The 17,133-nt window shown below is 41.9% G+C and overlaps 1 protein-coding gene across 1 annotated transcript in view; it reads right to left on the reverse strand.

The window, feature by feature from the left end:
- The window catches only part of Ccdc109b (coiled-coil domain containing 109B), a gene marked incomplete in the record, with an annotated part of 73,883 nt that overhangs the window by 9,441 nt on the left and 47,309 nt on the right, over positions 1-17,133 (reverse strand). Inside the window, 2 exon segments of the mRNA XM_013505398.1 lie at positions 4,825-4,995; positions 5,285-5,360. Coding sequence (XP_013360852.1) covers positions 4,825-4,995; positions 5,285-5,360 — 247 coding nt within the window.

Consider the following 17,133-nt stretch of genomic DNA (forward strand, 5'->3'; position numbering starts at 1 on the left):
GTGTACCACCATGCCCGGCTCTAAGAAGCATTTTTTAACACACAGGAAATTACTCACTCAAGGGTGTCTCAGTGGTGGACATTCACTTTGGGAACAGCTCCTCAAGTTCAGTCACCATCGTCACTGAGGGTCTCCTCCCTGGCCGCTCTACCTGCCATTCCACTGGACCAGCAGGATGGCACGGCTCCCTCGGCCACTCTAGCAGCTGGACTGGAAGCCAGATTAATGTGCCTGGTGACACTGCTTGTGTGAGGTCACACATGGATGCAGGGAGATGGGAGCTCCTCACAGTAGGACCAGGGCATCAGGGGTCTGGAAGTGCCTAGCTTGACCACAATGCAGCCATCTTGGATTGTGCCCACTGTGGCTGCCCCAGAGGACCTCTGCTCCATGTCCCCACATAACCTCCCTGCGCCCTATAAACAGGCAGAACAGAATGGTTTATGGAGCCTGGCATTGTGGATCCCGCCATCATTGGTACCAAGAATGTGTCTGACCTCTTGGAATTAGGTTGAGATGCTCAACCTGGCTTAGACGAGGTCACTTTTGTCCTGATCATTACAAAACCTCCTCCTTCTGATCTAAACTGCATGATCCATGATTTGCTGCCACCCAAGTCACAGGGCTATAGAAGTGTTCAATGAACTGTGTATTGTGCCATCTTGAAATGACTTGTGCTTTCATTCCCAAGTTCTCACTCACTGGGACAGAGTCTATCAGGCAGCCCTGGGCTGACCAGGTCTCCGCACTGGTCCTTGTCCTGGTCTTCTTTTCTCTGAGCTCAGCTCCCTGCCACTTGCAACCTAAGGGCCTGCTGATGACTCTTTGCTTACAACTGGGCACCTGACTGGCCCATGAAGGCACACAGTGAGAACATTTTAAAAAGTCTGTCTTTTTCTTATTGTTAATCACTGGAGGTGGCTGATTTGTGTTAGCTAAAGTGGCAACCATCACACTGGTCTCAGAAAGTGGCAAGATTGATGGGTTAAGTGTGTTCGAAGCAAGGCGGGGGAGTCATAACAATGTGTCTTTTACTGTAATACATTTTTTAAAACTTTAAATACCATGTATTTTACTCATTGTACACTTTCCTTCCCCTAATTTTCTTTAATTTATGTATTACTTGTCCATGCATGCCATATGTAATGCTTCTGTTCCCTGTGTGGAGTTGGTGCATGGATGGAACACATCTTCATTCCTTATTTCATCCCCTTTCTTTCCCCTCCCTCCACCTCTCTCTTTCTTTCCATTTTTATTATTAAAAAAGGGAATCTCTCTTGATCCCCTTCCTATTTGAAAAAGATCTATCTTCTTACTATTATCTTTTCTTTTGCTCATTTATTATTTGGGTTTCTAGCTCACACGTCTGACTTACTTCATTTAATATTATGGTCTAGGGGGCTGGGGATTTAGTTCAGCGGCAAAAGTGCCTGCCTGGCAAGCGCAAGGTCGTGAGTTCAGTTCCTGGTACTGGAGAAAAACCAAAACCAAAAAAAAAAAAATATTATGGTCTCAAGGTGCACCCATTTTCCTACAAATGACTCCAGTTTATCCTTCTTTATGGCAGAGTAGTGCTCCATTGTGTATAAATGCCATTCTCTATATTTGTCTACCCAGTGATGGACATGTAGGCTGCCTCCAAGAGTTAGGTATTAGATGATTTGTGCTGCTGTAAACATGGGTGCATATGGTCACTGTGCTATGATGTCTTCAACTCTTTTAGGAAGACACCTACAATGGGAATGGTTGGTTCAAATGGGACTTCTAGTTTTTTGAGGAATCTACAGACTGATATACATAGTGGTTGTTCTAGTTTACATTCCTAGCAAAAAATGTAGAAGGGTTGCTTTTTCCCCACAGCCTTATTATTTGATGTCTTGATAATGGCCATTCTTTCCAGGGTGAGATGGAACCTCAGTGTTATTTTAATTTGTATTTCTCTAATGGCCAGCGATGCTGAGCATTTCTTCACATATTTGTTGATCATCTGTACTTCTTCTGTGAAGTGTCTATCTCACTTGCCTGCATTTGATTGGATCTTTTATTTTAGGGTGTCTACTTTTGGGGGGTTCTAGATATAAGTCCTCTGAGCAAGAGCTGGCAAAATTTTTTCCCATTCTGAAGGTTTTCTTTTTTACTCTGTTGGTTGTTTCTTTTGCTGTGCAGAAGCTTTTTAATTTGATAAGATCCCATTTGTTGATTCTCAGAACTATTTCTTGTGCAACTGGGGTTCTGTTCAGAATGTCTTTGCTTACACATATGACTTCAAGTTTTACCTGTTTCATCTTCCAGCAGATTAGGTGGTTTTGTTTTAACATTTAGTTCTTTGATTCCTTTTGATTTTGGTTTAGTGCATGGTGAGAGATAAGGGTCTAGATTCAGTCTTCTGCATGTGGACAGCCAATTTCCTCAGCTCCATTTATTAAAGAGGCTACCTTTCCTCCAGTGTATATTTTAGGCCCCTTTGTCAAATATCAGATAGCTCAACGTGCTTGGGGCTGTGCCTGTGTCTTCTATTCTGTTCTGTGCATCCACGTGTCTGTTTTTGTGCTAGTACCATGCTGTTTTTAATCACAGTCCCTTTGTAGTACAACTTCAAGTCCAGGGTTGTAATGCCTGCTGCTTTGCGCTTTTTACTCAAGATTGCTTTTGCTATGCTGGGCCTCTTCTGGTTCCATATGAATTTTAGGCTTGTTTTCTGTAGTTCTGTGAAGAATGCTGTTGGTATTTTGATTGGGATTACATTAACTCTGCACGTCAGTGTTGGAATTGTGGCCATTTTGACTTTCGGTTCTGTCTATTCAGGAAGAGGGATATTATTCCATTTTCTGATGTCCTCTCCGACTTCCTTTTTCAGTGTACTGTAGCTTTCATTGCGGAGGTCTTTTGCTTCCTTAGGCTAATTCCTAAATGTTTACTTTTTCTTGGTGCTATTGTGAAGGGGATGTTTTTCCTAATTTGTTCCCCAATGGGCCACATTTTCTATACATGATGACTCTTAGCTTTAGGTCCAGTGGATGGTTTTCCAGCTGCTACCTGTCCTTGCTGCTGGTAGTTGTAGAAACCTGTCCTAGACCTGTTCCTTTTTCTCACTGACATCTATAACTGCTCCACTTTTACTTCAGATACACTCTCGGTCTCAAGAGTTTGGGTTGAACACTAGGAATGTTTCAGAAAAAAAAATGTTTTGAAATTTTTAATGTTAGGGTGCTCTGCATAGCTTCTCATGTAGCCTAGCTTTGTTACTTTTTTTTTTTAATGAGACTTTAATGTGATTTGGTGATAAGAAAGTAAACTGGCTGAACAACAAGCAGAAAATGGGTCTGGGCCTCTCCACCACTCTCCCTCCTGATCTGTCCACATGGGAACCGCAGTCTAGGGAGGGGCTGGGTCTGTCTTTTCCCTGCCAGGGGCTTGGTCAGCTGCAGTGGGCTGTGGGCCTGGGGCAAGCCAGGCACCCGCCACCTGCCTGGCTCTGTGCTTTCTTTGTCAGACAGAGCCAGTCAGGTCTGCACCTGGCCTCTTCCTAGACTCTGGCTCTTAGGGGTGAGATCATTTTCCCAAGAATTGCCAAATAATTCAACCCACAGAAAGGGCAAAACTGGGACAAGCTCAGTGCATGGTATTCAAGCCCATATCCACACAGGGAAATTCCACCCAAGAATCACTTACAAAAACATCAGCAACCCACCCATCAGTGTTGCTGACTTTCCAAGTGCCATTCAAAAATTCACTGAAGTGACTTCAGATTTGGCTTCTTCTAAAGTTATAGTACAAAGGCGTCAGCTGAATACAGTTTCTTGGCTGAGATACCACATTGCCCTTTCTACAAATGTATGAACAGCAGAAACTGACATTGTTAAGGAGCTAATGATAGAACTTTTCATGTATTCTTCAGCAAGGATCACTTAAACCAAGAAAGCATTTCAGCCAGTCCAAAAAGCTACTTTTCTCTAAATCTTGCTATTACTTTCTACAGTTTCTTTCTTTATGCTTTCTTTTTGTGTTTGCTTTGATTTTTGAGACAGGGTCTCACTAGGTAGTTTAGGCTGGCTTTGAACTTACTATGTAGCCCAGGCTGGCCTCAAAGTTGGAAGGATCCTTCTGCCTCAGCCTCCTGAGTGCTGGGATTGCAGGCATGCACTGCGGTGCCCAGCTGTGCTCTCTCTTTTCAAAGTTATTTTGTGTTTGAAAAAAGCAGGGTAAACATGGATCGTTGTTTTTAGCTCTCTTATTTCACTTATTCAGTGAATACTGAGCATGATCACAGGGCCAATGCTCATCCCAAGCCCATGTGAGTTCTGGGTGTGCTCTTGTCTGTTCCCGGAGCCAGAAAGCAAGGCACAGTCCCCAGAAGGATGGTCGGGGCCAGAACAATACCTTCTCCTGGGTGACAGCTGTCTGATTCACGATGAGGTATGTGTGTGGAGCCCCTGGTGGCCACAGGCTGACATGCCTTGTCCTCTGATCCTCATTTCAGCAGGAAGTCTCAACCAATTGAATCTAAAGTCCTTCCAGTAGAGAACGCCAAGCCTTTTCAATCTGTGCTTCGACTTCCTGGGCGAAGCTTATGCAGTACTTGAAACTTACATTACACCTGTCCAACTGATTTCCTTCATTTAACAGAGCTACTATTTTGTAATCGTGCTGATATGTATGTACCACGAAGGTCTCAGTGATGGACAACCACTTCTTACGTAATGAATTACAGAATGCAATTCTTTTCAGAAAAAAGAACCAAAACAAAAGGTCTAGATGCAGCAGCCTCTGGACAAAGTTGTAAAACACATGCACAACACACACCACACATACACACAGACTTACCTGCTGTGAGGATGGTGGCGATTTTGACACCTTTATCTTCATGGCGCAGGTCCTGAAGGAAAGACCCAACTGTGGACAACATTGGTTTGACTACAAATCGACAGCGCTCTTTTCTGGATGGCAAAGTGAGTGTTATCAAGGGAAGGCCATGTCTATAAATAACTGTTACTTCTGTTAAGAAAAACAAAAATACGAATGGAAGTAGTTTTTAAAAAATACTTTAAGAATTCCTAAAAGAATGCTTAAATACAGAGTCCCTAACTCTCTGAATGCCTATACCACCCTGCACTGGCATACTGGGCCTCATCTGGTGCAAGTTCATGGGGGCCCTGCCTTGGGAACATTTTATTACAGCCCATGCCACACTGCCAGGTAATGATCTGCTCAGTGTCTTCAACGGTTTATCTGGAAGAGCAGAAACGCATTAGTACTTAAGTCAAGTCATGACCCAAAATCTTACCATCTGGGGGCACCATGGTGCTGGAGAGGTGTGACTGAGGATATTTTGGGTTTCCATACAGCTTCATGCACCAAGCCTGAAAAAAAGATGAATTCTTTTACTTAGGAGTGGCAAGGCTATAGTGTAGAAGGTTTCTTTTAACCGTATATGACAAGCACAGTAAAAATTCAACTTCCCACATATGTGATACAATCAAAAAATATGGCCAATAGTAAACCTTTTTAAAAAATTATTATGGTAAAGGACACATTGTCCTTTTCTCCCTCAAAATACCACCCTCCCCTGCTGCTTTGAACACACTTATCCCATCCTTCTTGCCACTTTCTGCAGCAGCTGTGGACATCCTGTTTCCTGAGGGTCTTTAGTTGCACTGTTGTGGCTGCCTTGATGTCCTGAATTGATTCAAAATGATTCAAAATAGTTTCCCTTTCCCGGTCATTTTGAATGTGAGGAACAGCCAGCATTCGCATAATGCCAGATCCAGTAAATAAAGCAGATATGGACACAACATTATGTTTTTATTTCACAGAAATTTCCATAAACATTTGATCAATGAGGAGTGACCACAAAACAGTGAATGTTTAAATTTAAAAATTTAGGACTTCCACCATTTAGGAAGATGGTGGAGTGGTGAACAGCAGAGAAAAAGCATCTCTGAGATTTGGTGTCCGGGCATTGGAATACAGCAACAGGAGGAAAACAAGCAGGAAAGTAGTTCCTTGGGACCCAAGAAGAATCTGAAGCAAGAATTGAAGTCCATAGCAAAGAGAGACTTCAAGGAAAAAGAAGGAAGGGGCGCTTTCTTCCTGAGCTGAGACTCACTGCATGGGAGGGGTGGCTCAAAATTGCAAATGCACAATGAGTACTGGCAACCTCAGAGTCCTCCACAGAGAAACACACCAGTGGAACAGAGCAACGGACACTTCAGACCGCAGTGGCTGGTGAGTTATCCAGGTTCAGATACTCACCTGGAGAGGACAATTTGTTGGTAGCTATCTTGGGGAGGGGCCAACAGAGCTCAGAACTTAGAACAGCTGCGGGCTCCATCTAGTGACAGGGTCAGGGACCCAAGTTCCAGCTGGCAGGAGGCACATGGACTGCTACAGGCTGAGCAAATCTGGTTCCAACCTCACAGCTAGAAATCAGCCTGAACTTCAGTAGAACCAAAAGTTCAGGCTCACTGGGATTATGTACTACCCCCATCATAAAGCTACAGCTGGTTTGTTGGGATTAATCAACTCAAACCTAAACTCTGTCTGCCCATATTGTCTAGCAGTAACAGCAGAGACATGCCTTCAAGTGGATATTTTTTTTTGTTTTTTTTTGTTTTTTTTTCCGGTACCGGGAATCGAACTCATGACCTCATGCTTGCCAGGCAGGTGCTGTGCTGCTGAGCTAAATCCCCAGCCCCCTTTTTTTCTCTTTTTTGTTTTGTTTTTCCTTAATGGTTTGTTCTTGTTTTTATGAATATGAACATGGTTTCTAGATTTTTCTTGGTGGTTCTGCCTTGAGAGAACTATTAGCTCCTGTTCTTTTCATTGGCCTCGTTCGTTTTAGATTTTGTTATAAAACAACATAGTAATAATTATCTCAGTTTGTCATTTTCTAGACTGTGTTTGACTGTTATTGCTGACTGTATCACTTTAACCAAAGTGACGAAATTGCTTTAACCACTTGTTCTTCCTGGAATGCCAACACTGAGACTGCCTGAGAGGCATAAACAATATACAGGCCAGTTCCAAAGAACCAGGGGCGGGGCCAGTCTGTCACAGTCTCATTTTCTAGACTGTGTTTGACTGTTATTGCTGACTGTATCACTTTAACCAAAGTGACGAAATTGCTTTAACCACTTGTTCTTCCTGGTATGCCAAGACTGAGAATGCCTGAGAGGCATAAACAATACTACAGGCCAGTTCCAAAGAACCAGGGGCTGGGCCAAGTAGACAGCAACTTCTGATACCCAGTGACATGAAGAGGTAGGATTTTGCAACAGACTCAAAAACCCAAAGGCCAGATACATCTGGAAGACATCTCTCAAAAGTAGTCATTTCCTAAGCGTTCTAAATACTAGCAATAAAGCTACTCACTATAGGTAATTTACAAGCATTAACCCAGGAACTACACTAAAAAAATACAAAATGAGAAGACACTTAAACAAGATGGAATAACAGACTTCCAACTCATCAAAGGCAAACCTAGGGGACAATGACGTGGAAGAATTTGAAAGCAATCCACCTGGACGCTTTGAAGTGGTAACAATGGAAGTAACAAAGAAAAGAAAGAGGCTCTAGAAAAAAATCAAATTAGAAATAATTTCTCCGATAACTACAGAGATGGTGACCATTGTGAAAGACATGCTTAGTGAGTCTAAAGCAGATACAGATTAAAAAAGTAGAAGTGCTTAGGAAAATGATAGAAAGAAACCATGAATGCCCAACATAGGAAAGAAATGAAATCTATGAAACAGATTCAATCAGATATCCAGGAGATTAAAAATTCCATTGGAATAAGGATAGCTGGAATAGGTGTATTGCTGATGTCTGTAGTTTATTGAGAGGAACAGTCAATGCTTAGAATTTTCTGTTTTTCTTGATCAATTTTACACTCTTGAATTTGGTAATTAGAATGACTGATCTGAAAACAATATGCAGTATAAGAATCATTGTCGGCCATGCGGGAGTCCTCGCAGGCCTGGCACAGCCCCACCATGCAGGCGCCCCGCCCTGGGTGGCCACTCAGCTGGCGCCCTGCCCTGGATGGCCGCGTGGCTGGTCCCCAGAAAGGCAGGCAGCAGGCACCCGGGAAGCGGCTCAGAGACACACACCAGCCTTTGAGTCAGCCAACACTGCGCTGTTGAGAACCGCCATGCCACAGAGAAGCACCAACACAATAGGCCCGCCCAGAAACGTGTGTGAACCATCCCAACATGGAGAAACCTCTGGGAAAACATGCCACAGGGCAGGTCGCTCTTGGCCCTGCCCTTAAGAGCCAGAAAGGTCAGGAATCAGCGGAGGAGCAGCTGATAAACAAGGACTCGGAGAACACGAGAGTACCGACACCTGACGACCCAGAGGTTGAGCTGACTGGGGACGTGAGAGCCATTTGGGAGCTGGAAACCAGGAGGACCTTACGCAACACCCAGGGAGACCCCCTGGAGGCCATTCTTCACCTAACTGTGCAGGCTGCGGTGGAGGAGCAAGTAGAGCTCTGGAGAGGTCTGCACCAAGACTACATGGGTGCCCAATATTCAGATTCTGTAGAACCACATTCACAGAGAAGGAAGAGCCCCATGAAATCATGAGTATAGAGGAAAAAGTGGATGGCCCATTGCTGGACACTGGTGCTTATCTCTTGGTCCTTCTTTTCAGTCCTGGCCTTCCTTCCAGCTGTCATACCTCAGTGAGGGGAGTCACTGATGAGGAGGTAGCCTGCTATTTTTTGCAACCCTTGGACTGTAACTACTTGTTGGATCTTTCTTGCATATCTTTGTTTTCCTGAGAAACCACTTTGAGGATGCCAACATGCATTGCAGCAGCCATTGATGATTTCCTACCAATCTGTCCATAACTCTGTAATGTTTGTATTGTTCCTATGCTATTTCATAAATGGATATATGTTCATTACTATGTGTTTTCAACAACAACCATTGAGAATAGTCAATGATTATTTGATTGATCACTCATGTATAGCTCTATTTGTTTTTTCTAGAGACCACTTTGGAGAAACCAGGGTATTGAACAACAACCATTGATAATTTCCTGCCATTTCTGTCTGTAACTCACTATTATTTGTCTATTTGTTTTCCTGAGAAACTATCTTGAAGATACAAATAGGTAAAATAACATCCATTGATAATGTTCTACCACTTTGTCTGTAATTTGGTGAATCCCCCTATTGCTATGTTGTCCTTCTTTTACTCATTAAAATTTTAAAAAATAAATGAGGAAGGGGCAAAAAAAAAAAAAGAACCATTGTCTAACTCCTACCATTTTGTATGGTGAAGCTCTGCATCATTTCCAATGTCTTCTTTAAAATTATTTTTATAGTTTTTTTACTTGTTACTATCTTTGATTATTTGATCTTACATTCTTATGTCTAATGGACTGAGCAACTTTGTTGAAGATAATAGTATGTAATATAGCAATCACTGTAAATTTCTATAATTTCATCTTGAGGTCATGCATTGTTTTTGTTGTTTTTGTGTTGTTTTTTATTTTGTCTTCATTGTTGTTTTGTCAGTTTTTAATTTTTAAAATAAAAAAAATTTCATTGGAAGTATACACAGTGGGAGAAGGTATACACATTAGCAGAATGAGCCAATGTGAGGACAGAATTTCAGATATAGAAGATAGTATTGCAATTAGTTATCATGAAAAGAAAGGTTTCTTAAAAATAGTAAGGGACCACAAAAAATCAGTTCAACAGCTTCTAGATGATACAAAGAAGAACAATATAAGATTTATAGGAGTCAATGAAAAACACAGGAGCTAGTGAGAATGACACAAATAATCTGTTCACAGAGGTAATGGTAGAAAATTTTCCTGGGTAGAAAAAGAATTGGACATCTACACATAAGTGAGGCATCTAGAACTTCAATTAGCCATGATAAAAAATTCTACACCAAGGCATATAATAGTTAAGATTCCAGAAATTCAACAGAAGAACAGAATATTAAAAACTGTTAGAGAAAAGCAACAAATCACCTATAAAATAAAGCCAATCAGAATCACAGCTGACTTCTCAACACAAAACTCTTAAGGCAAGAAGAGCTTGCAGTGAAGTATTTCAAGCTCTAAAGGAAAACCACTTCCAACACAGATTGATGTACCCCATAAAACTATCTTTCAAAATTGATGGAGAAATATGAAACTTCCATGACCAAGAACACTCAAGGAAATTTATGACCATCAAACCACCACTCCAAAAGTACATTCTAAAAAGATATGACAAGACTTATAACTCCATGAATCCCAACAGCATGTACACATCAGCCAAGGCAAGTAATTAAACAGAGCAGGGGGAGGACAAAACAGGAAAATAACATGACAAGGATAAGTCAATACATATCAGTTATAAGCATCAGTGTTAATGGTCTTAATGTACCAATCAAAAGAAACAGAGTGGATCAAGAAGCAAGATTCACTGGGTGGGGTGGTGCACACTTGTAATCCTAGCACTTGGGAGGCTGAGGTAGGAGGATCATTGCAAGTTCGAGACTAGCCTGGGCTACAAAGTGAGCTCAAGGCCAGCCTGAACTGCATAGCGAGACCCTGTCTCAAAAAGACAAAAAGAAGCAAGATCCAACAATATGGTACATACAAGAAACACATTTAATTCAAAAAGAAATTAATAGACTGAAAATCAAAGGATGAAAAACAATACTCCAAGTGGTAGGAACCCAGAAGAAAGCAATGATAGCTATTCTATTTGCAGAAAAAATGGATTTAAAGCCAAGACTGATTAAGAAAGACAAAGGCGGTCAATACCTACTTATAAAGGAACAATCCAAATGGAAGAGATAATAATAATAAAAATATATGCACCAAATACCAGTAGACCCAACTATATAAGACAAGTGTAAATGAACATGAAAAATCAAATAAGCACTAATAGAATTGTAATGGGGGACCTCAATACCCCACTGTCAGAAACAGACAGATCAACTAGACAAAAATATCAAAAAAGAAATATCAGAACTGAGGCAGTATAACATAATGGAACTTCTGGAATATAATGAAAGCAATCCTTTGAGGGAAATTTATAGAGGTGAATTCCCATATCAGGAAAACAGAAGGAGCTCAAATGAACATCCTAATGTTGAAGCTCAAGCTTCTAGATAAAGAACAGGTCAAGCAGGGAGAAATTATAAAGATCAGAGCGGAAATTAATGCAGTGAAGACTAAGAAAACAATACAAAGAATGAATGAGTTGAAGAGTTGGTTCTTTGAAAGATTAAATAAAATCAACAAACTCTTAACCAACTTTAGGAAAAGAAAAGACTCAAATCTATGCAATTAGGAAGGAACAGGGTGAAATCATGACAAATCCTGCAGAAATCCAGAGTATCACCAATCCCAACTTCAAAAATCTGTATTCTAATAAGATAGAAAACACAGAAGAAATGGACATATTCCTGGATACATGTGAACAAGATTCCTAGATACATAAGAATCACCAAAACTGAATCAAGAAGGTATAAAAATTCTAATATAACCAATATTAGTCAATGAAATTGAAGATGTAACTAAAAGCACACCAACAAAGAAAAGCCTAGGCCCTGATGGATTCACTTCTGAATTCAACAAGAAATTTGGAGGTACCTAATCCCATCCTTCTTGATGTGTATTTTACTGCTCTGAGGTTTTTACTACTCCTGTGTTTTCCACCACCCTCGTCCCTGCAGGCGGACTATGGAGAAGCCCGCCCCACCTTCCAGCTCTAGGCCTGCTTGCTGTAGTACATGCTGTGGCAGCATTGCTGAGGCAGCTTCTCCAGCTGGGGTGTGAGCAACCCCAAGAGACCTAGAGTTCTGTGATGATTTCTCAACTCCGATTTTCCTGCTAGGTGCTAATAATGTAAAACAAATGGAGTCAAACATATATATTCTAGATAACTTCTCAAAGCTTGGTCCCATGCTCTTGGGGCTGATCAGAAATTTAGACTCTCAGACCCAGTCCAGAAGTTTTATCAAGGTCCTTGGGTGAGCCCTGTGAGCATTAGTGTTTGATAAATAGTGCTCCAGGCTGGCTTTCCAATACTACAGCTGCCAGTCATCACTTGGGGTATTTAAATTTAAGTTAAATTTAATATTAGAAAATTCATTTCCTCAGGTAATGCTGACACATTTCAGTAGCTCTCTGTGCCTGGCATGTTAGCACAGGGATGGGGCATTTCCATTAGGACGGAGTTCTACAGGACAGCGCTGCAAAGTCTACATTGGAATGGGGCCGTGTTTTAGAGCTTTTGCTGGTGTCTGAGTTACAGTTGCATGGTGCTTAATGATGGGCAAAGGACATCAGGGTGACACTGTGAGCAAAAACACTGTGGTAGATGAAAAGGAAAGACACCCACAAGTTGACTCACAGGCACATGGAGCTCAAAAGGATTTGTACCACTGCTCAGAAAGCATTAGCACCCTAGTGAGGGCATGCTGACTGTTTCACATCCAATTTGGTTTTCTTAATGCATCCATTCTCCATGGTTTATAACCTATGTTCTGGTAAATCATGATACAATAGAGCATCATTATATACTGCATTTTTCAAATATGCAGGATTTGTGGGTGCATTATTAAACTAATAAATTAGTGGTAAAAAAAGTATCTTCTGTTATCAAAAATAAACACAGTGGCAATGGCTCAAGTGATGGTCCATCATGTTCAATATCAAAAGCCTCATCAATAAATGAAACAAAACATTCAAACACATAGTTCTAGTATTAAACATGTCTATTAGTTGCAACAAAACACCATCTGTTACACTCACTGAAAGCTGCTCCTTTGAATCTTATTTCTAAAATTATAACTTATCACCAAGATGAGAAACAAAAAAGCTAATTACTTCTTAATCCACTTATGCCAAAGATTGAAATTTTTTATATTTTTGCATGAAATTCAGATATGTTACCTAGAAAAATTCAAGGAACAAGAATTTGAAGAGAACAGTGTTGTTATTGGCATTCCAAAAATGGATCACTGGACATTAAAGGGTTAAAACAGATGCAACTTTTGATGAATAAATACACATAAGTTTGGATAAGAACTATTACATTGCCCTTGTCTTTCTTTCCTTCCTTCCTTCCTTTCTTTCTTTCTTTCTTTCTTTCTTTCTTTCTTTTTCTTCCATCCTTCCTTCCTTCCTTCCTTCCTTCCTTCCTTCCTTCCTTCCTTCCTTCCTTCCTTCCTCTCGCTCTTTCTTTCTTTCTTTCTTTCTTTAGACAGCGTCTTGCTATGCGGTACAGGCTGTCCTTGAACTCACAGTGACACTCCTGCCTCCACTGCCAGATGCTGGAATGACAGGAATGCACAACCATGCCCAGCTACAATGCTTTTCCTTTTTATGAAACAGAAAAACGTATCCATTGCAACTACATCAGAATTAATCCTCTGTCAAAATATTTCTTTTTAAATGTTTAATATAGAAATGGTTCTCCTTGTATGAAAATCCCAGACAGAACTGTGGCGCATGAAGCGTACAGCCTTTCCCTTTGCACCACAGCCCCACAGCACCCCAGAAGGGGCCACTGTCCCTGCCTTGAGGAGCCTGCCATCAGGCTTCTCTCTACATGTTATTATTACCTTCCCCGGACTTCAAGTCTATCCAAAGTCCATGTCATGCTAAAGACTATTGGAGCCAGGTTCCTGGACACTGAGTTCATCAACCCCTGATCACTAAGTACTCAGCACTTGGTGGGTGCTGGTGTTTCTGTGAGCGACTAAGGATGTCATTTTAAAGAGGTACCTGCTTGACTCTAAGAAAATTCTCAAAGAAGTCAGAGTGGCCACAGGAGAACAGGAGGCTTTCTAAGCATTTGCACATCTAAGAATTACACAGAAGACTTGTTAAAAACACAGAGTTCTGGGCCCTAGCCCCAAAGATTTTTGATATAGTAGGTCTGAGGGAGGAGCACTGAATCTGCATTTTTAATAAGCCTAAGGTTATACTGAAGTTGCAGTGTGAGGCCCACACTCTGAGTCGCTGAGCTCTAGCAGCACCCCCATCACACCCTTCAGGGTATTTGCTAAATTTCTGCTCTTGCACAAGGACACTCCCTGAAAATGGCTGTGTCCACTGATGAGTGGATGCCAACACCGGCAACAAGCCCAGACTTCTCCTTGTCCCCATGCCCCTGCATATGCATGCAGTCGGCTGTAATGTGCATATCCTGGATGGTAGTTCCATGAGTCCTAAATACACTCCTTGGGGCTTGGTCTCCCTGTCATTCATTTTAGGTTGACCCAGGCATTAGTAGAGACACGTATACTGATCACTTGTTGGGGTCAGTTAACAGGACTTTGGCTGGCTTCTCTATCTGTCATTTCAGATGAAGCATCTTTTTATTACAGGTACAATCTCCACTCAACATGGTAGGCTAGTTTCATATGGAAAGGCCTCTTCTACTCCATGCTTAGAAAAAAACATTACGTTTCTCCCTGCACCAAAATGAGAGAGAAACACAACGTGAAAAGCGAAGGTGAAGAGGAAGGTAACTGGGGACTGGGTTCCACAGAAAAAGAATGTTTCTGTGGAAATTATACACTGTGTGCATCCGTTTTCCAGGCTACCACACCCAGCCTTGCTCCTTAGCTTGAGGCCGTTTCACAAGGTCTTTGGAAGCAGCAGGTAACCAACAGGTGTGTGAATCCTGTCCTCCTCGTAGTGACCCAACTGACTTTTCCCTTCTGTGGAAACACCAGTTTTACTTCTATGCAAAATGAACCTTAAAATCCCCATCTCCATATAAATTTAAATTGGTTTTTCCTTTTTATCGGGACATAATGTCTGCCTGATTCCTCTAGGTCACAATAGGAAAATCTTCAATGTATTCATTTTTGCATCTGTGTGGCATAATAAAAGCTACATTTTTGATCTTTGTCATCAGTTCCTGGTAAAGAGTTCTAGGAATTCTTTACTTCCTGAGTGACAGGTGCCTCCTCTGATCTAGCGGGCAACTCTGGAAGCACTAGGAACCTGCAGGGTGGCTGGGGATTGCCAGAAAGACCACGCATTGATCAGAATCCTCAAACGTTCAGTTCCACTTCCTCCAACTCTGCGAGAGGGGACATTGAGTCAGCAGGTCACTCGGATGTGACGACACCCATAAAAGAGCCCACGTGGTTCCGAGCACACCCAGGTTGACAGACACAGGCATGTGCTGGGAAGCGGCACCCCCGACCCTCAAAGGACAGCAGTCCTCAGCTTGGGCCCTGCTGGACCTCACCCTAAGCACCTCTTCTCCTGGTTCTCCACCGGCGTCCTCCACTGGCATCCTGCATGAGCTCCCTCATGGTGCACCAGAAAGCAGAAGTGAAGTGTCTCCCTGCGTTCTTTGAGCTACTGCACCAAACTACTTGTGGGCCAGAAGTCCAAGAAGCCAGGACACACAGGTGGCATCTGCAATGGGGACAGTTTTCTGGGGCTGAATCTTAACTTGTGGGATCTGACGCGAACTCCAGTGAGTGCCAGAACTGGGTGAGGTTATGAGACACACGGCAGGGTTGAGAGAGCTGCAGAAGCAGTCGTGGCTGTTAGAAATGTTCAGTGGGCAGAAACAGGTCAGTTGTCTGAGTGGAGATGTGCTTCTTGTGAAAGGTACCTTTAATGATGCAGAATAGAAGTAACTGAGGGTTTGACTCTTTGGGGATAGGAGACACTAAAAGCAGCCCCTTGCAAGATCAAGCCAAGCCTTCAGTGATTTTACGGCCTGACCTGTGGTGTGTCCAGTATCAGCCTCCAGGACAGGGGCATCTCAGCTCAGTGGAAGAGGTGATTCTGGGCTCCAGCTTCGGGTCTCCAGCTGGAGGTAACATAAAATTACTAACTGGCCAGGTGGGGTAAGAACAGAATAGAATGAGAGACAAACTCCTGCTTAGAGTACACACTCCAAAATTTTAATATATAAGAAATTAAATGCTAAGGAAAAAAAATTTTGAAGCCTAAATCACTTTAATGAAAATATAAATAAGAGTCATCCAAAGCCTTTTTAACATGGCAGTGTGTCTTTTACTGTAGTAATTTTTTGAAACATTGTTAAGCATTTACCATGTTTTCTGATCACACCTCACCTTTACCCCGGGAAAGGAAAATGTTCACAGAGGCAGCTTCATTTCCTCCTGCTGTGGAGCACACTCCTGGGATGGGGAGGCAGGACCACCTCCCTGTCACCCCAGTGTCCCTACAGCCTGGCCCATAGCAGAAGTGTGATAAATTGCATGTTAAGTGAATGGATGAAAATCTTCAAGATGTTAGAGGAAATAACTAGCCTAGGACACTACACTAAAGAAAATTACCAAGGGCTGGAGGAAACGAAGAGCTTTTGAAGATAGAGGATCATAGTTTCCCACAGGCCTTTGTGAAGGACCCACTCTAGGAGGAAGGGAAACAATGCAAGAGAAAGCGACTGTGACTCAACTGAGCCCCTCTCGGCTCCCATGAAGTCCTCAATTCCTCATCTCTGAGACTGTGGCTGTGTTTTTAAGATGACCAAGTGACAGTCACTAGTGCAAGCTGTGATCCAATAGGACTGGGGCCCTTACAGAGGACAGGGTGACACAGACATCTGCATCCACAGAGGAGAGATTTGGTCTGTGACAGTTGTGGCTCTTAAAACAGGGAGGATCTTCGAACTGTTCAGGAAGGGGCAAAGATAAGGACAAACTTCAGACTTTGTTAGGAAAGTTATAATTAAGTGTGTATGTATGTTAGTGTAGTTTAGTTAATAGCATGGTTAGTATAGTGAGAGCAGAGTTTCTAGACTGGAAGAAAAAGTACTAATTATCACAGTTCACACTCACGTAGGCATTCATTTTCTCTCTACTGTGTTATATTTTTCACCATTTCAGCTAAATCAGCTCTAAACAACTCTAAATCCTTGTTTGTATTTTTATCTTGATAGCGCAGATAATAGAATAACTGGATCACGAAGTATTAGGATCCTGATAATATAGCATAAAGTTTCTTTTGTGAATTCCCATTTACTCATATTTTCTCCTTTCTTCCTTCCTTCCTTCTTCCCTCCCTCTTTCTTTCTTTCTTTCTTTCTTTCTTTCTTTCTTTCTTTCTTTCTTTCTTCTTTCTTTCCTTCTTTTTCTTTCTTTCTTTCTTTCTTTTTCTTTCTTTCTTTCTTTCTTT

This window comes from Chinchilla lanigera, unplaced genomic scaffold (assembly GCF_000276665.1).
Source record: "Chinchilla lanigera isolate Chin_1 unplaced genomic scaffold, ChiLan1.0 scaffold00095, whole genome shotgun sequence".
NCBI classification, from domain to species: Eukaryota; Metazoa; Chordata; class Mammalia; order Rodentia; family Chinchillidae; genus Chinchilla; species Chinchilla lanigera.